This window comes from Echiichthys vipera, assembly GCF_963691815.1.
Source record: "Echiichthys vipera genome assembly, chromosome: 2".
Lineage (NCBI taxonomy): Eukaryota > Metazoa > Chordata > Actinopteri > Perciformes > Trachinidae > Echiichthys > Echiichthys vipera.
The window spans coordinates 4,696,396-4,720,030 of NC_139827.1; the positions used below are offsets into that span (position 1 = coordinate 4,696,396).

The 23,635-nt window shown below is 45.4% G+C and overlaps 1 protein-coding gene across 1 annotated transcript in view; it reads right to left on the reverse strand.

Moving 5' to 3' along the window:
- The window catches only part of LOC310959947 (slit homolog 1 protein-like), a gene marked incomplete at both ends in the record, with an annotated part of 82,056 nt that overhangs the window by 23,030 nt on the left and 35,391 nt on the right, over positions 1-23,635 (reverse strand). Inside the window, 12 exons of the mRNA XM_083931503.1 lie at positions 841-915; positions 2,240-2,384; positions 6,362-6,549; positions 6,833-6,976; positions 8,921-8,992; positions 9,585-9,656; positions 12,301-12,372; positions 13,916-14,063; positions 14,159-14,322; positions 14,728-14,799; positions 15,517-15,588; positions 15,832-15,903. Of these exons, the coding sequence (XP_083787629.1) occupies positions 841-915; positions 2,240-2,384; positions 6,362-6,549; positions 6,833-6,976; positions 8,921-8,992; positions 9,585-9,656; positions 12,301-12,372; positions 13,916-14,063; positions 14,159-14,322; positions 14,728-14,799; positions 15,517-15,588; positions 15,832-15,903 (1,296 nt within the window). The remainder of the gene's footprint in view (positions 1-840; positions 916-2,239; positions 2,385-6,361; positions 6,550-6,832; positions 6,977-8,920; positions 8,993-9,584; positions 9,657-12,300; positions 12,373-13,915; positions 14,064-14,158; positions 14,323-14,727; positions 14,800-15,516; positions 15,589-15,831; positions 15,904-23,635) is intronic.

Consider the following 23,635-nt stretch of genomic DNA (forward strand, 5'->3'; position numbering starts at 1 on the left):
CTAAAGTCTACGTACTGTGGTGTTTATCACAAGCTTCATTCACAGGTCGTTGTGATTAATCCAACTGAAAATCAGCCGCCTATTCATGAGGTGGAAGTCAACCTTAGTACTCTTGTTACTGCTTTGAGTACCTTGAAAATTCACATTACGGTCAGAGTAGTTTGGTCTGACGCTTTTCCCCGCTTAAAGTGTAATTCCCAGCGCAAAATCCTCCTAGGGTCTTTTTCTGCACTTAATACATCAGTTACAGACAGTTTTTTTGTGTATAAACTATCAACAGAGAAATCTGGAACAGTTGCTAACAGTCGCTAACAGCCGGACGTGGCTAACTGATTAGCTTAGGGCAGTACGGTGAAGCACCAACAATATAGTTAGTTAGTGAACCTGGAGTCTATTAAAAAGAGTGTTTTGAAAGACTGACCTACTGGCCCCTGTACCAGCTCCTCTCATAGTAAAGTCCATTCAAGTGGATTACCAAAGTCAATCCAAGAGGAAGGAGCCCATTGGTGCTTTGTTTTGTGTGTAGGGACTCTTCTCATGCTGCTGCAGAGGTTTGCTGTTTATTTTGAGCAGAATTAGTGGTTAAAAAAGACGTTTGAATGCCTTCACCGTGCTGCCCCGAGCTAATCAGTGTTAGCCACGTCCGGCTGTTAGCGCCTCTCTGGGATTCCTCCGTTATTAGTTCATACATGAAAAAAAAACTGTCGCTATGGCGTATTTGATGCATGTAAGTGCCGAAAAACATCATGGGACGATTTTACGCCGGAAGTACACTTGAAGGTTTTTTAGACAACGAGACGTTTCTCTTGATGAGCAGGTTTTTCGTCTTTGTCGACCTACATTTTTTTGAGCTGCGACAGGCCCTTGAAGGCTCCGGTGGCCTCCAGCACGGAGAGGTCATTGTTGTTGAGACGCCTGGGACAGTCACAGAGAGCAGACGTGAGGGGGGGGGGGCAGAGCAAAAAAACATCATTAGCAGAAGAGTCGGTTTGGAAAGTGTGTGTTTGTCCACTGAGTGTGCATCCATGCAGCACAAGTCCATGCACAACATGTCAACATGGACATCCATGAAGGGCCTGTTTGTGTGTGTGTATTCATATACAGTCTGTGTGTGTGTGTGTGTGTGTGTACATGCATAAGAGTGTAATCATGTGGCTTTAATACTGTGGACCACACAGGGACCGGTCAGGCTGGAATGCACTTGAATAAAAGCATCTCCCGGATAGAACGGGACGCGGACCGTGGGAACAATAAATCTTGATAATAAGAACATAAATAAACATTTTTTAAAGTCACTTAGCACGCATTCAATCACACAAACAACCTTTAATATAAGAAATAACAGAAAAACTTTGATTGAATGTCGACATATCAGTAATTTTGTCTTTTTTTTCATTCTGAATGACTCCAAGAAACTTACGAGCACGTGTAAACAAAAGATTAAAAGTGATGTTTTTGCAGGAATCTTTGGGGAGACACTCAGTTTTACAGATTTGTAGATTAAAGCAATAATCAAGTAGTCGAGTGTGAGGCGATTTTCTTGTCAACACGGTGAATATCAGGTGATACTGATGTTCACCCGATAGATGCATCCCTAGTTTTTATCTCTCATCTCATCTCATCTCATCTCATCTCATCTTCAGCCTCTTATCCAGGGTCGGGTCGCGGGGGCAGCAGCTTTAGCAGGGGACCCCAAACTTCCCTTTCCCGGGCCACATTAACCAGCTCTAACTGGGGGATCCTGAGGCGTTCCCAGGCCAGTGTGGAGATCTAATCTCTCCACCTAGTCCTGGGTCTTCCCCGAGGCCTCCTCCCAGCTGGACGTGCCTGGAACACCTCCCTAGGGAGGCGCCCAGGGTTCATCCTTACTAGATGATCCTGAACCACCTCAACTGGCTCATTTCAACACAAAGGAGCAGCGGCTCTACTCCGAGTTCCTCACGGATGCTGAACTTCTCCCCCCCTCTCTAAGGGAGACTCCAGCCCCCCTCCTGAGAAAACACATTTCGGCCGCTTGTACCCGTGACCTGGTTCTTTCGGTCATGACCCTAGTTTTTATGTTTTTTCCAAATGAACTCTTTGTATCCAGAAGTTATTTCAGTCTCAAAAGTCCTCGACTCTATATTAACATTCACACCTTGTTTTTAAACACTGACGCCGGTCATTCCAGTATGTGCTGGACTCTTATTTGACAGTGTGTGTGTGTGTTTGTGCGGGCGGGTGTGTTTGAGTGTCTCACAGCTCTTCGGTGGAGGAGGGCAGGTGCTCAGGGAACTTGGTGAGGCGGAGGTTGGAGCAGTCGACCACGTTTGCCTCGCAGCGGCACTTGGCAGGACACACCGGCTTACTGTTGCACTCGTAGATCAGACGCCTGTCTTCAGTACCTGGACACACACACACACACACACACACACACACACACACACACACACACAGACAGACAGACAGGGAGGACAGACCGAGGGACAGACAAAAGGATGCAAACTGGGTCAACAATCTAATTTCTCCCTCTGTGCTCTGTCAGCACCATGGATACATTTGTTGTAGTAGTAGTAGTCTGTAAATGATTGACATGTCTTTCCTTCAATCACGTCTCGATATGAACCTTTCCCCACACCTGATTGGACGAACTCACTAACGAGCAAACCTCGCTCTTTGTTTCAGATTTGCATTAATCGGAACGATTGGAAACTGTTCAGGAAACACTGAACTTTGCCTAAAATACCGAATCTGCCCAAATTAGTTTATAGATAAATCTGAATCTAAGTCACAGCTGCAGATCTGTTTGACTTTATATCTACAAAAAAAAACAGTTTTCTACAACATAAACGTATGCTATTAGGATTTCAACATCACTGTTGTCCCTGTCAATCCAGCCGAGAGGGTGACTGAGCTCTGAACAACACTACTGAGGAAACAGCAAGACTGCACCTTTACAGTGTATATTAGTGTTAAATATTAAATCCTGTCAAGCTGTTCAGGTTCAACTCATTTGATCAGGCCATAGTGGCAAAGTCCCACCTTTGTACTTCCAGTACATGGGACCTCAATATGAATTTCCGATGCATGTATTCCTGTGTCTAATGAAATAAATTTTCTGGTTCCGTTTGAATTGTGCCGTGAATTTCACGTTTGTTGTTTGTGGGTTTTAAGGATTATTTTTCATGCAAAAAACGAAGTTTGAAGAAGGTTTTTGTGTGAGGTCGCTATGTGAGCTACAACTCTACGCTGCTCTCGGTGTGCATGATCTACGTCAAAGCTCCACACTTGGTACTCTGGCCATGAATTTCACATATGTTGTTTGTGGTTTTTTAAGATCATTTATCATACAAAAAAAAACTCTGATTTATTGCGAAGAAGCTTAAAGAAGGTTTTTGTGTTAGGCCGCTTTGTGAACTACAACTCTTGATGTGCATGATCTACATCAACGCCCGCGCTTGGTACTCTGGTACAGGCATGGACGTATCTCTGCTCCGCTTCCAAGGGGAGGATAGTAACATCGATCATTCAGTAACAAAACACACTGCATCTTTGGTTTGATCTGCACTGTGCGTCTCTGTGAGAGAGGGGGGTGACGTTACGTGACGTATGCGACATGACATGTAGTCTTTCTCATTGTGTTTTCTCTACGACCGTAAACTGAACAATTACACAACAAATGGTCAAACTCTTGACCTCACAAATGATCATTTAAATCCACAAACAGCGTATTTTTAAGTCAGGGCATATAACAAATAGGGCCAGCAAATAATTCAATTATCTGCATTGAGACCCGTTCATTTTTTTTACCATCTCAGAGGTCCCATCAGGGTCTAGTGGAAGGGGCGGGACTTTGCCAGTGTATACAGTGTATAGGCTTGACAGTTCAGTATACATGCAGAATGGGACACACGCAAAAATAATCACCTGGGATGTGGTACTGCTCCTTGGCTGTCATGAAAAAGAAAGAAACAAAAACCATGTCAGCCAAAAGGTTTGAAAGCATGCACGCACGCACACACACACACACACACGCACGCACGCACACACACACACTCCTGGATAGGTTTTGTATAAGCTGGCAGCAGCAGTCTTTGTCTGTCTCCAGATCCATGTTGTGCTGTTTTATGGAAGCGATGTGTCGGCCTGCGAGAAGCTTTCCAGGCCTGGCAGCGGACTAAAGCGGCGCGGAGCAGTTTATGTGGTGATCAGAGAGACTGCCATGGTTTCACTGGCCAGGGGGCTGGCTGGCTTTACACACACACACACACAAACACACACAAACACTGGCACGGTGTGGGTGAAGGAAATGGTCCGGGAGCTTTTAGTCACAGGCATCCAATTACAGTCGGTGAGATGAACTCGCTCCTCGCTCCTCGCTCATCCTCATCTCGTTGTTGTTAACACACACACACTTTTGGTCGTTTTGTTTCTCACACCTCACACGCTTTCCCCTTTCATCAGTGCAGATGGTTATCATTCTCTTACTCGTTTGTTTTGTCACTTTTGAGGTGAACTAGATATCTGCAAAAGATTCTTAAAAAAGAATACGTTTTTTATGTTCTACGTTTATTTCTTCTGAAAGTTCTTTGCCGGCGTTGAGCTGTTGGAACCTGGACATCTCCTGCGCTTTTAGTTCAAAATGTTCACTAGTGACCCCCAGAGGATGTAATGGTCCCTGCACACTGTACAAACATTCATTCATTCATCTTCAACCGCTTGTCCCTGTCAGGGTCGCGGGGGGGGGGGGGGCTGGAGCTGATCCCAGCTGACATAGGGTGTGAGGCGGGGTCCACCCTGGACAGGACGCCAGTCTATCACAGGACACATAGAGACGAACAGAGACAGACAACCATTCACACCTACGGGTGATTTAGAGTCATCAATGAACCCAACACCTGCACGTCTTTGGACTGTGGGAGGACACCGGCGAACCCGGAGAAAACCCACGCAGACACGGGGAGAACATGCAAACTCCTAGAGCATGTTCTATATGTTATAGTTCTGTGTGATTAGTGACAGAGTGTTTGGTAAACGTAGAGCATGTTCTATATGTTATAGTTCTGTGAATGACACCAGGCAGGTTCTCAGCTCGTTGTTCATGCGTCATATAACGTAAACACTTACTCAGCCTGTTGTTCTCTGTTCTAGTTTTAGTTTAAGTTGCCTTTCAAGATGAAATGTCGTTTCTTGGTGTCGGATTTTATCAAATACATTTCCCCCAAAAATGCGACTTATACTCAAGTGCGACTTATATTTGCTTTTACCTTCTTTATTTTGCATTTTTGGCCGGTGCGACTTAAACTCCGGAGCGACTTTAATCCCCAAAATACGGTATTTGATATTGAAACTAGAGGGTTGAGCCCGCCCTCATAGAACTAGAGTTACATCCAGGTAACTGTAAAGCTGGATTGGTATCTCCAACATGTTGGAACATATTCACAGTGTTGGACCCTTTGCACGCACTTTTAGACGCCACGCTTTGCACAAACTGGATATCCATCTTCCACGACAACTCTCTGCTCATTTTGGACACACACTAAATGCTCCACGCTGCAGATTTAAGGTGCTTTTTTTGGCAGATATAAGACTTCGAAAGTCAGTTCCCTCTGACATTTTAACAGCTCTGCTACTCAACGCTTCAGGTGAGCGGCACGACAACTCTCACACACACACACACACACACACACACACACACACACACACACACATCGGGAGATTTAACCAGAGATTTGGCAACAACGCAGGATTGAGGACACCGCAGACATCGTAGCTTCTTCAGTTCTTACAGTTCTGACACTGTGAGGTTGTGTAACCGCAGTTATGGCAAAATCGGTTAATCCAGACATCCCTACTTTTGGCACACGTCCTCAGTGTGGGCTTCCTGAAACGCTCTGGCAGTCTTTATACATGTTTGATTTTCATTGTGGTTGTTCTGGGGATGAACTCTTGAACTGCAGTCATCTTGTATTTAGCAGAGCTCGTGTGACCTTGACTCGACCGGTTTGTGTTGGAGAAAAGAGACGAGGGAAAACAAGTTGTTCTCGGTTGAGCTTTTTCTGGACAGAGATTTTTCACTGTGAACAGAGAAGCGATCGTGTCTGACAGCAGAATGTCACTAACTCATATATATGCTAATAGCGTATGTATGTGACAAAAGGCCTTTGGGGAAGATATACTTCTCTTGAGGAAAGCTTTGCTGCGCTTCATTATCTTAAACTCATAAACCCAGACTGTCACTGCACGACTCAATTCACACCCCGGTCTTTCTTTCATTATTGCTCTCTCTTACACACACACACACACACACATACACACACACACACACACACATACATACACACACATACACACACACACATACAGACACACGCACACACACACACAGACAGAGACCGGCACTGACCGGAGCAGCGGAACTTGCTGCTCTTGATCTGTGCGATGCGTTTGTTGGCGAGGCGTCGGGGGCTGGCGCAGCGTGCTCCGCTGGTCTCTATGGGGTTCGAACGCAGGAAGTCGGCCAGCCACTTCACATTACAGTCACACACGAAGGGGTTCTGGGCCAGGTGGCTGATGGGAAATCACAGGGGGCACAACATCAGTCAGATCAGACTGAATGGAGTGGAAAAGAGCTTAAAATAGTGTGTGTGTGTGTGTGTGTGTGTGTGTGTGTGTGTGTGTGTGTGTGTGTGTGTGTGTCTGTGTCTGTGTCTGTGTGTGTGTGTGTGTGTGTGTGTGTGTCTGTGTCTGTCTGTGTGTGTGTGTGTGTGTGTGTGTGTGTGTGTGTGTCTGTGTGTGTGTGTTTGTGTGTGTGTGTGTGTGTGTGTGTGTGTGTGTGTGTGTGTTTTCTTACAGTGTCTGGATGCTGCGCAGTGAGCTGAAGGTGCCTTTTGCCAGACTCTGGATTTTGTTGTCATACAGCGACAGCAGAGCCAAGTTCTCCAGATCTTTGAACACAGAGGCTCTGATGCAGTGGATCTTATTGGCATTCAGCAACCTGATGAACGCAAGACAACGTCAGCATAATGAACTTGATAGCGGTGCACAAGCCCACTTAGACTAGACTAGACTAGACTTAGACTTAGGGCGCACTCACACTGTCCATCCGTACCGTGCCCAAGTAGGTTTCACGGCTAAAGTCTAGTTCGTTTGACCAGTGTGAGTGCAACCGTACCGTGTCTAGGCGCACATGTACGAGCACGAGCACGAGCACGAGGCCTACGGCAGTTCTGACATCATTTTATGCGCGCCTGTTCGCCGTAGAAAAAAGAAGGACGGACCATGTGCGGGCATTTAAAACAAAACAATGGCGGCGAAAAGTTCCCGTTGTGATGCAGAGGTGGAGTGTTTACTGCAGATTCGGTCAGAAAAACCACAAAGCCACAATCGTTACCTTGTTTTCTGCACTGCTTCTCATTATGTGGCCAAAAGTCCGCACGCTTTTGTAAACAAAGCGACGCATCGCGATGACGTCATTAATGCGTGTGACGTGTAACGGTGTGATGACGTATAGGCAGCAAGAAGCATTCGCTCCGAGGCCCAGGTAGTGTGAGTACAAACGGGCCTGGGCCGCGGAGGGAGCAACAAACCTCTGCAGTAGCATGAGAAGAGTCCCTACACATAAAACAAAGCACCAACAACGCAGTTAGAGAACCTGGAGTTTATTAAAAAAGACTGTTTAACAATGCTACAAGCTTTAGCAGCCGGCTACGTCCATATTGAAAGGCAGCACAAACAAGTCAATTACCAAACGCACCAGACCTCAGTTCTATTTAATCATGCCACTGCAGAGGTTTGGTGACGGTTAAGCGCTCTGCCCTGAGCTACTCAGTGTTAACCATGTCTGGCTGCTAGCGAGTCTCCAGCATTTCTCTGTTAATAGGTGATCACCCAAAAAACTTGTCTCGACGGCCGTGGGTTTGTTTTTCGCTGCAGTTACACTTTAATACCCGCTAGACTAATTGATTTCATCACTGCCAACTACTCAATGCCATCATTCAATAGCTTCAACAGACAGTTACGGAGCGTAGCGACACTTTTTACTGTGCGAAAATGCCAATAGATATAACACTGTATAAACCACAAACTACACAATCGAACATGTTCCAGCAGGAATACGATCAGAAATTCGTAACAGATGTTACTACTCAGTAAGATGTAGCCACATGCTAATGTCAGGAAAGCTATAATTTAATTGCTTATTGTATAGAAGCCTTTATTGGTGATTTCTCGCGGGGAAAAAGGGAAAAAGGTGTCACTACACTGCATCATAGTCAGTCTAAAATCATGTTTGACTGTGTTGCACGTAACTGAAGCACAAGTAAAGATGCCTTCACAGTATGCCGGTGTTTATGTCAGGATTTCTAGCAGGTATTAACAAGCATCTATACCCGTTTTTATTCAGATATCTTAAGGTGAACTTGGCCATGACAGCTTTTCCATTGGATCTCAGGTGGTTCCACCAGTGGAGGATCACTGGATTAGATGCTGACTTGACTCGCTTTCTCACAAAACTCCTGAACCTTGTGGACAGCTATCTGCACGGCCAGCACATTCAGACGTTTTACAAATTCTTCATCGCAGTTTTAAAACAAGTGTCCTGTTTCTACATTTCAGCAGTCTGTCTCTATCGTTCCTCCCCCGCACAACTATCACAGCTGAAGCTTCAGCATGTGGAACGCATCGCGCGGTACATTAGAAGACGGCGGCGTTATCAAAAAAAAAGAAACATCGCATCACAAGTTATGAGAAACAGATTCACATCAGCTTGACTTAAAAATAAAACTTCAACACGCACACGGACACATTTGTTTCCATGCAACACTCCAATAAGTTATGGGTACTGTTAAAGCCGTATGACACCTGAAGTTAATTAGCGTAAAACAAAGTCAGTGTAAACGTCAGCTCAGACAAATATATGCATGTTGTGGTTTGGACTTACAGCAGCTCCAGAGAGGCCAGGCCATCAAACACACCGCTGGGCAGCTCCGTGATCTTATTACCATACAGAACCCTGCACACAAAGATCTCGAGTATTCATACACATTCAATCAGTGTGTTACTAGGATATATCAGTGTGCATCGCCATCAACAACAGCAAGAGTTTTTATTTCAGTGGTAAAATATTAAGGTGGTTTCACTCTACACACGGAGCAGATTCATGCCAGAGTACAGATACGTGTACAGTATAGGCATACACACACACACTCACATATATACACACACACACACACACACACACAGACTTGTAGGCCACCCGCTGTGATCTTTCATAAAGAATCTCTGTTTAAAGGCTCCACTTTTGAATTATTCATACGGACAGACGCGCAAACACACACAAGCCATGCAAACATATGGAGGTATATTGACAGGCATAATACAGACATATGTAAACACATATTGGTAGAGGCACTCTCATAACACTCAACAGTTTATTCACACACACACACACACACACACACACACACACACACACACACACACACACACACACACACACACACACACACACACACACACACACACACACACACACACACACACACACACACACACACACACACACACACACACATACATACACAGCCACTCTGTGGGTAACTCACAGGGAGTTGAGAGCGCGGAGGCCGTGGAAAGCATCGGGAGCGATCTCAGATATCTGGTTGTTACTCAGGTCTCTGAGAATGAAACAGATAAAACACACAAATACAAACACACACACACACACACACACACACACACACACACACACACACACACACACACACACGCACACACACACACACACACACACACACACACACACACACGTACATTAGTTACAGCAGCCACAAACACTACTGTAATGCTCCATCATTAATATTTTCCTACTGAGAGAAAACAAACACAAGTTGAGAGGAACCTGTAAATTAAAAAAAACACCATTAAGAGCAAATGCAAAACTCTGTATTTTTTGTCCAACACTTTCCCTTGTTTTTGAAGTTTCGTCGTCCGTGGTCATCGCTCTTTTCTTTGTTTTCCACGCGTGTGAGTTGCAGAATCTGTTGCTTCAGCTGCATCTACCCTCTACGTACATACACGAATGGTTTTACTGTTTGTTTTTTTCAAATCCCCAAATCACCTCAAATAAAAACTGTTTATAAAAACGAGAAACCCGCCTTCATGTGAAAGTCAGGCTCTCGGAGAGGAGCGCGAGCGCTGCTCTGCTGGCCAAATGTAACTCCCTGCATCTCTGATTGGGTCGGGCCAGGCCAAACCACGACATGTCAGATTATAAAATCCTTGTTCTGCTGCCACATGTCAGTCGCTCAACTGTCATAATACATTTGAAGACAAACCACTTAAAAAACCAGCCTGGTAATGTAATCAACCCCCGTCTCAGGGCTTTGGGACGGTCTCACAGTGACGACGTAGGAGGGCGAAGAGGAGGATGGAGAGAAGGAGGATATGGGGAGAAGGAGGGAAATGGGCAAAGGAAGAGAGAAAGAAGCGGTGAACGGGAGAAAAGCCAAAAAGAAAGAAAGGGTCACACAGAAATGAATGTTATTATTGTGGTCGAATGTGCATTTCAAACATATTCACCAGTTCACAGTGATATGTGCTCAATGTATCATGCAAGACCCTGTAAAGGCCTCTGACGGGGCGCATGGCTGTGCGGGCTGACATAAATCAAGCGCTCCTCCATGCTGAAAATCCACTGGGGCTGTTTGTTCTGTGGAGCAGGAAAACCACAGCTCGGTGAACAGTGGAGACGGAGCAAGAGGAGAGCGATCCAGTTTGCAGATCAGAGTAAAGAAAAAGAGACATTTTCCCAGAGGCACCGGTCCTCTGGAGGCAGACACACTGCAGTCTCATTGGTTGGGGTTGAAACCCGAGGGGTGGAGCTTTTAAAGCCACAGCTTCTCTGGCTACACGGTGATAGTCTAGCTCACTTTCAAACTACCTCCTGTGAAGAAACATTTATATTTAAACACTTGGTGTCATAAGAAGTTAGAAATAACTGGAAATGACGTTTAAAAAGGCTCAATATGAAAAGAGAAAACGCTTTGATTTCAAGAGTTAAAGTATAAGTCCGGCCAAAATGGTCCTTTTTCAGAATGAAATACATCAAATAAGCCATGGAGACAGTTTTTTCCCCGTTATTCCCATGTATAGAGAATGCCCGAGAGACACTAACAGCCCCAAAGGGCTAACACTGATTAGCTTGGGGTGGCGCGCTGAACGCATCCAAAACAGCTTATTTAACCATTAATCCTGCTCTAAATAACACCAAACCTCTGCAGCAGCATGGTCAGAGTCCCTACATATGAAAAAGCAACAACAATGTAGTTAGAGAACCCAGAGTTTATTCAAAAAAAGACTGTTTTTAAGTAAAGAAATATTGTTCTCCAAAAATGTCTTCAAGGTTCTGTGTGTAACTTTTTACATTGATCCCTTCCTCATTAATATTCATATATTTCTGGGTTAAAATGAAAATAAAAATTAAATAAATGATTTAAAACGCTCCATCTACTCTGAATAGGAAAGCCCGGTTTGATGGACTACATAGTTTTTTTTATTGCCAATGGGCGAACTGATTGTAAGGTGGATTAAAAAAAAATTAGACACTCGCATTTGCCTTTTTGCAGCCTGTGACTTCTGACTGACTTCTGCGTGTAAAGACTCGGGACACATTTTCTGGGACGATTTAAAGGATGTGACGTTCTGCTCGTCCTTTGCCTCTCTTCAGCTCTGCTACGGCCAACAGAGTGCAACATTAGCTAGTGTTAAAAAGAAATGGAGTCTGCTGACTGAGTCCACACATGCTGTGTTCCTGTTATGGCTGCAGAACCGCCGGTTTACACAAAAGACGATCTTAAAACGAACCCTTTTGTCGTTGGAACTAATAATTTGTGCTACTAACTAATAAGTGGAGGCTGTGAAAGATCATGACTCCATCCAAGAGCCACCTCCAGAGCCTGAAGACAAAGCACGCAAAGACGGGTGTAACATAACAATGTCAGCGCCTGCAAAGAGCCTCGTAGCAATGAAAGCCTCTCAATTTGACAGGATGAAGCTGTTATTCCGAAAATTTGGCGAGTGGAAAAATCTGATTGGCTGGTAACTTCAAAAATCCTTCGCAAAATAACTGTTTATGCTCTCCTGTATGTTCTGAGTGTGGGTCTCCTCCCAGTTTACTTCACCTGGTTAAAGGTTCAGCCGCCGCGTTCTTACATTAAAGAGCCAAAGATGAAAACTATGTGACATTCATCCAGAATCTTTCTTGAACCTCAGCTGTTATTTAAGTGTCCCGTCGAGCGAGTGTGTCTGTAGAGGACTCACATTCGACGAAGCTTCTTGTAGGAAGTGAAGGCGCCCGGAGGAACCGACTTGATGCCGTTCTGCTCCAAACGACTAGAGAGAGAGGGAGAGAGAGAGAGAGAGAGAGAGAGAGAGATTAATAATTTGCCTCCTGTAGGTCGTTGCACACCACAGCACAGCTGCCAGCTGGATGTTACTTCCATCAACTAGACCGTCTGCATGTTTCCTTTCAAGCTACTCAAACATTTGTCCGCATGCAACATTCATTCAAAGTTCTGTTCTCCCGCCAGTTACTGAAGCGTGGTTCTCATTCAAAGTGACGCTTAAAATGCTTGATATCTTATGAGAAATGTGAGGTATTAAAGTTTTAATCTAGAAAGTGGATGGATGACGTTTTTCTTTTTGTGACATTGTGTTTTCAGCAGCTTTTGAGAGGAGATCGCAGTATCGTTTAGTATTCACATGCTGCAGATATGCATTACCGCACATTGTGTCCCGGGAAAGAATCATTTTTTGGGGGCAATGTCAGTGCTGCATCAGTGATATTGTATATTATATATTGCATATTCCAGTATAATGCACAGCCCATTCTCTACTCTGAAACTCATAAGTTGTCTTAGGGCGCACTCACACTGTCCTTCTGTCCCGGGCCAAAACCGTTCTTTCAGCTAAAGCCTAGTACCTTTAAGCAGTGTGAGCGCACCCGTTCCGCGGCCCGCTTGAAATAGGTGGGCTTTAGCGGAGCCGTACGAGCGTGCGCACATGTACGAGCATGAGCACGAGCCCTACGGCGGTAGCGTTATGTCCGCCTGTTCGGACATAGTAAATAGAAGGAGGGACCATGCGCGGACATTTAACAACAACAACAACAATGGCGGTGAAAGGTTCACGTTGGTGTGATGCGGAGGTGGAGTGTTTACTGCAGATTTGGTCGGATGAAAAGATTCAAAAACAGTCGACAAGACGCACAAAAACTCAGAGGTCTATGGAAGGATTTGTAAACAAAGCCACACACGCGCGATCAATGCGTGTGACGTGTTACGGCGTGATGGCGTATGGACAGCAAGAAGTATTGGCCGAGGCCCAGGCAGTGTGAGTACAAACGGGCCTGGGGCGCGGGGGGAGGGAGGGGGGGCAAGTACCCTAAAGCCCTGGTCGCGGTGCGGAAGGACAGTGTGAGTGCGCCCTTAGTTGGAATGTAAATGTCGTGATTAGTTCTGGACAGTTTCTCTCTCTCCTTTTTAGTCGTTGTTTTGTCTCCCTCTGTCGGTGTTTTTCTGTGTGTGCGTTCTTTCTGTTTTCTGGTTTTGAGTTTGTTTCCCTGGCAGGTGATTCTCGTTAGCATTGATCACCTGCCACTCAGTATATCAACCCGGTACTGAGCCTCACTCTGTGCCGGATCATACACTCAACATACCCAGATGTCTCCCTGCGTACCTGTCCTCTTGTGTCCATTCATCGTGTCAGTTTGTATCAGTTCTCTTCGTGTTTTTCCTTTGTGTTTATTTCACCTTTTGTAAATAAGTTTTATTAAATTTGTTAATACCGTCTCCTGAGTTCCGTGTCTGCATTTGGGTCCCCTCCTCCGTGTGTTCTCCGTCACCCCACATGACAGTAACCTTCCAGCGATACTCACATCTCAGTCATGGCCTCGGGCAGGTGGGCTGGGATGGCAGTGAGGCCCCTCCCTCGACAGTCCACGATGTTGTTGCTGCAGGAACACATCGGAGGACAGGAGCCGGACGCCAGGCTGCACGGCTGAACGAAGGCGCTTCCTCCTTGGCCTGCAAACAAAAGAAGTGGAAAAACTCTTCCTGACTTCCAACTCCATCGCCCACACCTGGACCTGAGCGTGTTGATATCAGAGGGGCCGCCGTACCTGAGCAGGCGAAGTCGCTCTTGCGCAGCTCGGCGAGGTTGAGGCCTCTCAGTGTGGGAGGAGAGCTGCACTGAGTGTAGAGGCCTAAAGCCCCTCGCTGCCGCAGCCACGGAGACAACCAGGCCAGGTGGCAGTCACAACGCAGAGAGTTAGAGTGGAGGCGACTGTGAGGGGAGAAAGAGAGGAAGGGAGGGGAAAGAGAGGGAGAGGATTGAAGTAAAAAAAGGAGGGCAGAAAAGGGAATTGTTGAGAGAAGAGTCGGGTCAAAGAAAAGAGGAAGAGGTGAAGGAAGGAAGCAAAAGGAAAGCAAGGGAAGGAAGGAGCCAATGAGGAAGTGATGAGGGTGAAAAAAGACGCCAAAGGAGAGAAGGATAAATGAAGGGAGGAGCGGAGGAGTGGATAGGTGGGAGGAAGAAAGAAGAGGAAGGAAAGGTGTAGGAGAGAGGAAATCAACCAGAAATAAAGAAAGGTAGGAGAGTAGTGGAGGAAAAACAAGAAACAGGTTTTTCTGTAAGTGTCTGGCTGTGATGCATTCTGGGTAACGTAGTGCATCGACGTGAAGGACTCACAAGGTGCGGAGCTTGGGCATGTGGTTGAAACTGGAGACTGGAATACTACTGATGTTGTTGTTGTTCAGTGTCCTGAGAGAGAGAGAGAGAGAGGGGGGGGGGGGGGAGGGAGAGGGAGAGAGAGAGAGGGAGAGAGAGAGCGAGGGAGAGAGAGAGAGAGAGAGGGAGGGAGAGAGAGAGAGAGGGAGGGAGAGAGAGAGGGAGGGAGGGAGGGAGAGAGAGAGAGAGAGAGAGAGAGGGAAAGAGAGAGAGAGGGAGAGAGAGAGAGAGAGGGAGAGAGAGAGAGGGAGGGAGAGAGAGAGAGGGAGGGAGAGAGAGAGGGAGGGAGAGAGAGGGGGGGATAGAGAGAGAGAAAGGGAGAGAGAGAGGGAGAGAGAGAGGGAGGGAGAGAGAGAGAGGGAGGGAGAGAGAGAGAGAGAGGGAGGGAGAGAGAGGGAGAGAGAGAGAGGGAGGGAGGGAGAGAGAGAGGGAGAGAGAGAAAGGGAGGGAGGGAGAGAGAGAGAGAGAGAAAGGGAGAAAGGGAGAGAGAGAGAGAGACAGAGAGGGAGGGAGAGAGAGGAAGAGAGAGAGAGAGACAGGGGGGTGGAAAGAGGGGGAAAGGGGGAGGAAAAAGAAAGAAGAAGGAGAAAGAATGAAAGAAAGAGAGACAGAGTTGGGAAGAAAATGAATCAGGATTAAAAAATAAAATATTAAAGTTGAATTCAGTGTAAAACAAACAGTTCAGAGTCTGTCAGGTAGCAGGACGATGTAAACACACGGGGGGGAACTGTGGTTCAGGTCTGCACTCACAGCACTTCCAGAGATCGCAGAGCTCGAAACGCCCCCTCCTCGATACAGCTGATGTGATTCTTATCCAGTTGGCTGCGGAGGAAATGAACAACAACAATATTTAGAATATTTCACCTGAGCAAACCAATAATAAATCATTTTTATTCAGAAACACTGGAGCTTCATGAATCTATCCCACTGGACAAACACTGGAAGATACATGTGAAAGCTTTTGGCTGTGTGTCACCATTGAACTGTTTTCTTGTATACACTATTTTAATTCACTGTGTGTGTGTGTGTGTGTGTGTGTGTGTGTGTGTGTTCACTTCCACACACAGGTTTTTGAGGTCCGTGGCTCCTCTGAAGGCCCTCCTGGGGATGGCCTGGATGCCATTTTCACTCAGGTCCCTAAAAACGGAGAAAGAGAAAGAGGAGAAAGTTGCTGTTCAGAGGAAACACTTTTAACCCTTTAGGCTTCGTCCACACTAACTCTAAACCAAAACGATCTCCGTCCACATGAGCGCTTTAGCTCCGTATCAGAAATAATCTGCGTCTGTATGAACATGCATATGACGTGATCATGCACTGGGCATGCGTTTGTTGGTTCACAGGAAGCAGATTGTCTAAGATGTCTAATACAGAAAAAACTTCAGATTTAACGTAAGACGAGTGATGTATTTTTTGGGACGGACGAGGTGGAAGATGGTAACGGCGGCGGAAAACACCGAGTGACAGTCCTTGCAAAGCAAATACCGCGACCAGGCACGAGACGTGGGTGTCTGCGTCATCGTCTACACAAATCTCTGCTTCTGCACGTCCAGACTAAAACACAACATCGGAGTTTTCAAACTAAAACGGGCTCAGCAGCGTTTCCAAACGTCTAACGTCTAACTGTGTTAGGGGCTCTGAAACGCGAAGTAGTATCGACACCAGGCATAAACGTGGCAAAAAGGTGTGCTTTTGCGGTAGATTAGGGTACTTTCATTTTGTCAAAGATTGAGGGAGTTCTGGGAGGAGGTTACACTGTACAGGAGATCCTCTCTGTTAGATTGGATCAGGAACCTTGGATCTTTCTGCCAGGTCTTTAAACAGAGTAACACAGAATTAAGCATCATGAAAAACAAATTCTAAACATGTGTTGTCTACAAGAAAAAAGGACAATAGCCTTAAGATCGAGGGAAGTCTTTGGTAAACCTGCTATAGCTGCGTGGTTTAGGGAACTCACTTCTTGTTAACCTCTGGAAAAAATGTCTTACACTCTTAAGGACAGGCAGGAGGTATTTCAAAACGTATGGAGTCGTTTCATCAACTGTATGAAGGAGAATGCTTTGCTGCGCCTGATGGACTGCACTGGAACAGTACAGGTGCGCCCTTTGCACGACCCAGTTTCCTCTTCTCTTACTTTCTGGACTATATTTAAATGTCTCTTCTGTGGACTCGTGATTATGTGCCTTCATTGGGGAGAGACCCCCAGACGGCCATGTTTTTGTTTCATCTTGTCGGTACAGTTGTATGGAGCAAGTGTGTATAGTTAGTTTGTAAACATTTCACACACTTCTCTGCTGTCATCTGTTATTGTATTGGTCTTTTATAAAAAAAATATAAAAGATATTATGTAAATGAAGATAAATACAGATATGTATATCAAAAAAGATGTGCTTTTTTAAACAAACAAATATTAGTGCGGACTGATTTGAATGATTGTACATTCAACCGTGTGTGTTAACACACACAAGCATCCATGCAAATGCCTACCCAGACACATGTTTTGTCATACCAGAGAAACAAGAGAGAGCGCTCAAACCCCAAAGCCAAAGTTTTGGGAAAGCCAAAACACACGCCGTCTTTTTTCTCACTTATGAATTTGGCTTTTGTTTGTTTTTAAATGTTATGTAATCTGATTATTCAATGATGTTTTGGCAATATTGTGTTTGTGTTGACGACAGCGAGCCTCTGTATCTTCTTCTTCTCCATCTGTTAAAGCCAGACGCCTCGCTGGGAAGCAAATACGTACAAGAAAAGGCAATAAATATTTAAAACAGTCTGAAAAACAAATGTGAGACAAAGAAATTAAACTGCTCGTGCATTTACAGCATTATGCAATTCTAAAGCCAAAAGCAATTTGGCAGCAGCCACCCACCATCAGTCCTGTAACTCCAGGCTGATCTGCATCATTACCAGCTGGTTTTATACCAATCTAAACACTGCCTCCTCTTTATCTTAATGTTGTGTTTCCCTCCTGCCCAGAGGGGTGTGTGTGTGGAGGTGCACGCAGGAAGCAGTTGCTCAAAAACCAGCATTAGCCGACTTTGTTACTGACAAAAAGGAGGACGAGTGGAGAGAGATACGATGCCACAGCTACAAAGAGCAGCCAAAGTGTGGGAAAGAACCGGTGAACGACGACAGGGCTCTGCTGACAAACGCGAGACTACAGGGATAAAAGTGTGTAAATATAAATGTGACAGATAAGGCCGCAGAGGAGGATGTACATCATCCCTGGCTGCCCCGGAGGACCTCAGACACACTCCATTAACGTCAGGGTCAGACCAGAGAGCCTGACGGAGGAGGAAACACCCACTTACTGCGCGGCTACACTGCCCATATGATATACTGTTTGACATCCTGCCCTTTGAAAGCAGGTTTAATTTACACATTGCTGTGAAACACTGAATCTGAGCATTACGGGTTTTGTCTACAGAACAGGACGGGGAAAAAAGTAGCAACGCCATCGAGGTTTCTGTTTATACTGTTTATAACCGTGTGTTACTTTAGATCTGAGGTCATACTGTACTTTCTAACAGCTGTTGTGGGTGTTTATAACTAACTAACTATAACTAACTAACCAAAATACTTGAGTTGACCAAATTATGGGGCGGCAGTAGCTCAGTCCATAGGTGACTCGGCTGGGAACAGAAGGGTCGCCATTTCAAGTCCCTCTGTGGACCATGGATGTGCAACTTTGCTTGTACACACGATTGTATCGTATTTACAAATAGTCTAATTCTTTTGTAAGAGCTATTTTAAAAAATATATAGATTTTTAAAATTATTTTCACACATGATGTCGCCTCACAGGGAGAAGGTTCTTGGTTTGCATCCCCGCTGGAGCCTTTCTGTGTGGAGTTTGCATGTTCTCCCCGTGTCTGCGTGGGTTTTCTCCGGGTTCTCCGGTTTCCTCCCACAGTCCAAAGACGTGCAGGTGTTCGGTTCATTGATGACTCTAAATTGCCCGTAGGTGTCAATGTGAGTGTGCATGGTTGTCAGTCTCTGTGCGTCTCTATGTGTCCTGTGATAGACTGGCGTCCTGTCCAGGGTGGACCCCGCCTCACGCCCGATGTCAGCTGGGATCTGATCTAGCCCCCCGCGACCCCGACAGGGACAAGCGGCTGAAGTTGAATGAATGATTTGTTAAACTTCAGTCTAGACCTGTTTCAGATTGTTGACGCGATATAATTTGTGATGTTTTTATATGTTTTTGTTGAAAATCAGTCTGAAATAAACTTCAACTGTAGCCAATAATTCAGATTTTAACTAAGTGTCACTGCGGCTGCAGGCAGCATGCAGGTCTGTCTCATCGTGTCCAACCAATCTGTGCACTCAGCGTTACAGCTCTGTCTCTGCTCAGTGGTAAACCAGAGGAAGTATTACGGAGAGGTCAGCGGTTACAAGCAGCGAGACATCAGGAAATGAAATAAACCTACACGTGACGCTGTCTGAGGTCTGTGATGAAAGCTGAGGTATCACTGTGCTGCAGGAGCATCACAGTAGCCTGAGACATGAAGTAACCAGTGAAGGAGGTGCTGAGGGATATACAGAGTGAGTGAAGAGCTAGAAGGAGGACAAGTTGATGGTGATGATAGACGCAGTGAACACGTGTGAGGCGGTGCACAGCAGAAAAGGTGATACAAGGAAAAGCAAGAGTCTCAATTAAAAGAGTAAAAAAGTCAGAAAGGCATTTGATCAAGGGATAAGAACCAGAACACAGCAGCTGTCTTTCATACATTGCACTTACATATATCAAATAGACCTCTCTTTTTTTTTTTTGGTGTAACAACTATTAATGGAGAAATCCAGTGGAGTCGCTAACAGCCGGACGTGGCTAACACTGATTAGCTCAGGGCAGCACGGGGAAGGCATTCAAACGTCTTTTTAAACCACTAATACTGCTGAAAACAACACCAAACCTCTGCAGTAGCATGAGAAGAGTCCCTACACATAAAACAAAGCACCAACAACATAGTTAGTGAACCCTGAGTTTATTAAAAGAGTGTTTTTCAAGATTTACCTACTGGCCCAGGTACCAGCTCCTCTCATAGTTAAGTCCATTCAAGTGGATTATCAAAGTCAATCCCAAAGGAAGGAGCCTGTTGGTGTGACTCCAGTGTGTATTTGTTTTGTTTTGTGGATAAAGGCCTGTCAGAAGACTTAGCTTTTGGTCCAGTGGGTCATTTTTAGACTGCCACAGTGGCACGTAGTGGAAAGATGGCTAATGGAGGGACTATATTTTCCTCCTGGCCTGGAAACACACTGGGGTACCAGATGAGGAGCTGAAGTAAAGGGTGTCTGTGCTGCTCTGCTTAATTCATTAAGGAGAAACTAGTAAAATACAAATGGGTGGGAAGGAGAAAACTTAAGACACAGTGTGGAGACCAAACAAGTCGTCAACAAGACCAAGTAAAGAGTTGGGAAAGAAGAGAAGGAGGGTCATGGTGACAGAAAGAGACAGGAGAAAAGAGAGAGCTCAAGACCAGTGAACAAACACACACTTTCTTTTGTCTGACTGGCTCGACTCGGTTCACTTCCAGTACGCAATTCCGGTCCTGGAGGGCCACTGTCCTGCATGTTTTAGGTCTCTCCCTACCCTCACACACCTGAGTCTAACAATGATCAAACTGTGACGAGCATCAGCTGCTTGATAACGAGCACATCATTAGACTCAGGTGTGTTAGAGCAGAGAGAAACCTAAAACATGCAGCACAGTGGCCCTGCAGGACCTGGATTTGCCCACCCCTGCTTTAGATCCACTCGTGTATAATCAATGTTGTTAAAAAGGGATTTTAGTTTTGTTTGTCACCAATAATTAATTCATTTGCAACACAAAGGAAGAACCAAAGAGTCCGAGTTCAGCTGCAGTAACGAAGTTTCAAAGTTTGAACCCTGGAGAGCTGGAGAGCGCCCTTTCAAAGTTGCAGTCTGAATCTGCAAGTTAATGAACACAAAGTTTTTTCATCTCTTACAGCACGACACCATAAATATTCACAGATGAATAAATAAGCCTGATGACAAATATAAGCTGTTTAATGCGGCTGCTGTATCTCAGCGGAAAGCATCAAAAATAAAGTGTACTGTCTTTGTGAGCGGCTACACGCTGGTGTAGTGGTTCAGGTTCGCATCCCGGCCTGGGCCTTTCTGTGTGGAGTTTGCATGTTGTCCCCGTGTCTGCGTGGGTTTTCTCCGGGTTCTCCGGTTTCCTCCCACATTCAAAAGACGTGCAGGTGTTCGGTTAATTGATGACTCTAAAAATTGCCCGTAGGTGTGAATGGTCGTCTGTCTCTGTTCGTCTCTATGTGTCCTGTGATAGACTGGCGTCCTGTCCAGGGTGGACCCCGCCTCACGCCCGATGTCAGCTGGGATCGGTTCCAGCACCCCCTGCGACCCCGACCCCGGGATAAGCGGTTGAAGATGAATGAATGAATGTCTTTGTTAGCAGAAGTCGTGCTTTATTCCCCTTTTTCTCTCTTCTCAGACTTGATTTCATAAAGTGTATTCTTGTATATCAGCAGACAGTCATAGAAGAGGAGTCTGTGGGTGCTCTGCGGGGGTCAGGCACCAATGGGAGATCATACTGTCAGCTGACAATATTGGGATAATTGGGCATAATAGGCCACTAAACCTGTACCCAATAAAAGGTCTTGGTGTCCAAGACAGTCCCCCTTTAGGCTTCGTCCAGAGACACAGTATAAAGCACGTCTGACCTAATTGGCTCCAACGAGCCCTTTGATAACAGTAATAGATGAAAAGTAAATGCAGCCAGTATAACAAATCCTGTCCATTAGTATTAACCAGATATTAATACATGGGGACCCGACCCGTAACATTACAGTTAATGTTAAATCTGTGGTTGCTCTGCATCTCTGGGTGCACCCAAAATGTCCGTCCTCTATGGAGCTGCGTCTGTTCCACGTTCCTGCCTGTGTGCACGAGATTGCTCATGGAGGAGTTGTTGGGTCTCGTGTTGGGTAATTCATAAATAATAATAATGTACTCCGTTACTTGACACCTCTGAGTACTGGTAATATAATCATAGCATGTACATTTTTGTGAATAATTTATAATATATACTGGAATTTATTGTTATAGAGAATGGTCTGATTAGAGCACAGACCTCCACCAGGTCAATCTATCAATCAATCAATACTTTATTTGTTAGGGACAGTGCACATTAATGAACAACGATAACAACATATCACTGTAAAAGTGCCGGATTATAGCAAAGATGCTAACTTGCATCCTTAAGCCTGCTAAAAAAAATAGAAAAAATACAAATATTACTAAATAAATACATAAAATACAAATAGAAGAGACAAGACACACCGCACAATACATGCCACACTCAGGAGGACACCAGACACACACAGGATAAGACGATGGAATAAGACGTCATGTGCAATATGACACAGACGAGTCAGTGGTCGCACTTTTGATTCGATTTAAGCCAGGTCTGGGTCATTTGAGTAGTACTTTGTACATGTACATGCTCAGTAGGTATAAAGCTCGGCAGCTTTTACAAAAATGTATTTTTATTTTGACTTTTGTGTTTTAATTAATAAAAATAAATAAATAATAATAAAAGTTCCAGGTATCGTTTCAGTATCGGTAGAAGATCATTTAGACGGGGATCATACTAAAGTCTAATTTTGGTATTGTGACAACACTACAACACTAGTAACTCATACACACACACACAGACACACACAGATACACACACACAGACACACACACACACACACACACACACACACACACACACACACACTAATATTAAAGATGCTTTCCCATCAGGTTGTCAAGATATCTGTTGCCAGGACACCAGAAGGCTGGATATGATGTTTACTGGAGGGAAACACAGACTGGTCACAGCTGGACGTGTGTGTGTGTGTGTGTGTGTGTGTGTGTGTGTGTGTGTGTGTGTCAGTAGGTAGTCTCATAATATTTGCTCTCTCTCTCTCCTGCTATCTTCTCTATTCATGTTCTGATCCGTTCGGTCATCCGTTGTGTCCGTGTCCCTCTCCCCCTCCGTCCTTCCTCCCTCCTCTTCATCCTCCCATTGTTCTGCCGCCTCTCCTGTCGTTCCAATATCCTCCTCCTCCCTCCATCCCTCCCTCCCCTGCTCCCGGCGGAGGGTGAGAAAGGTAAACTTTCCCACTCGTTTTCCCCTGCTCGTCTTCAACTCTTCACCTCTCCGTCCGTCCATCTCTCTCTCCCACGACTGACGGGTAAGGGTGAGTTTCAGTCAAGCAATGTGACCGGTCCCCGTTTTTTTACCTTTTTATATTCATTTGCTGTTGACGTTAACAGCTTTTTAGTAAATCCTCTGATTACGAGAAATAAGTCAGGCAGCAACAGATAGTAATGTCCCATCATCACAACTCAAGGTGTCAAAGTTACAGCCCATTTTCAGCGGTCTTTGCACGTCACACTGCAGATGAAGACTGGATATTCATTCATTTTCAACCGCTTGTCCCTGTCGGGGTAGCGGGGGGGCTGGAGCCGATCCAAGCTGACATCAGGCGTGAGGCGGGGTCCACCCTGGACAGGACGCCAGTCTATCACAGGACACATAGAGACGAACAGAGACGGACAACCATTCACACCTGCGGGCAATTTCAGAGCCGGGGGAGAAAGAAGGAAAGGCCCCAGCCAGGATTTGAACCAGGGACCTTCTCGCTGTGAGCTGACAGTGCTAACCACCACACCACTGCGTAGCCCAACACTCCATCGCAATACCATATTAAAAAATCTACAAAAAGAGGCACTAGAAAGGCACTATGACCTGATTGCTCAAACCAACTCAAAATGTCAAATGCATCCTAAGGAGATCGTTTCAAAGGTGGAAACACATCCATCTTCCCAGGATGCCT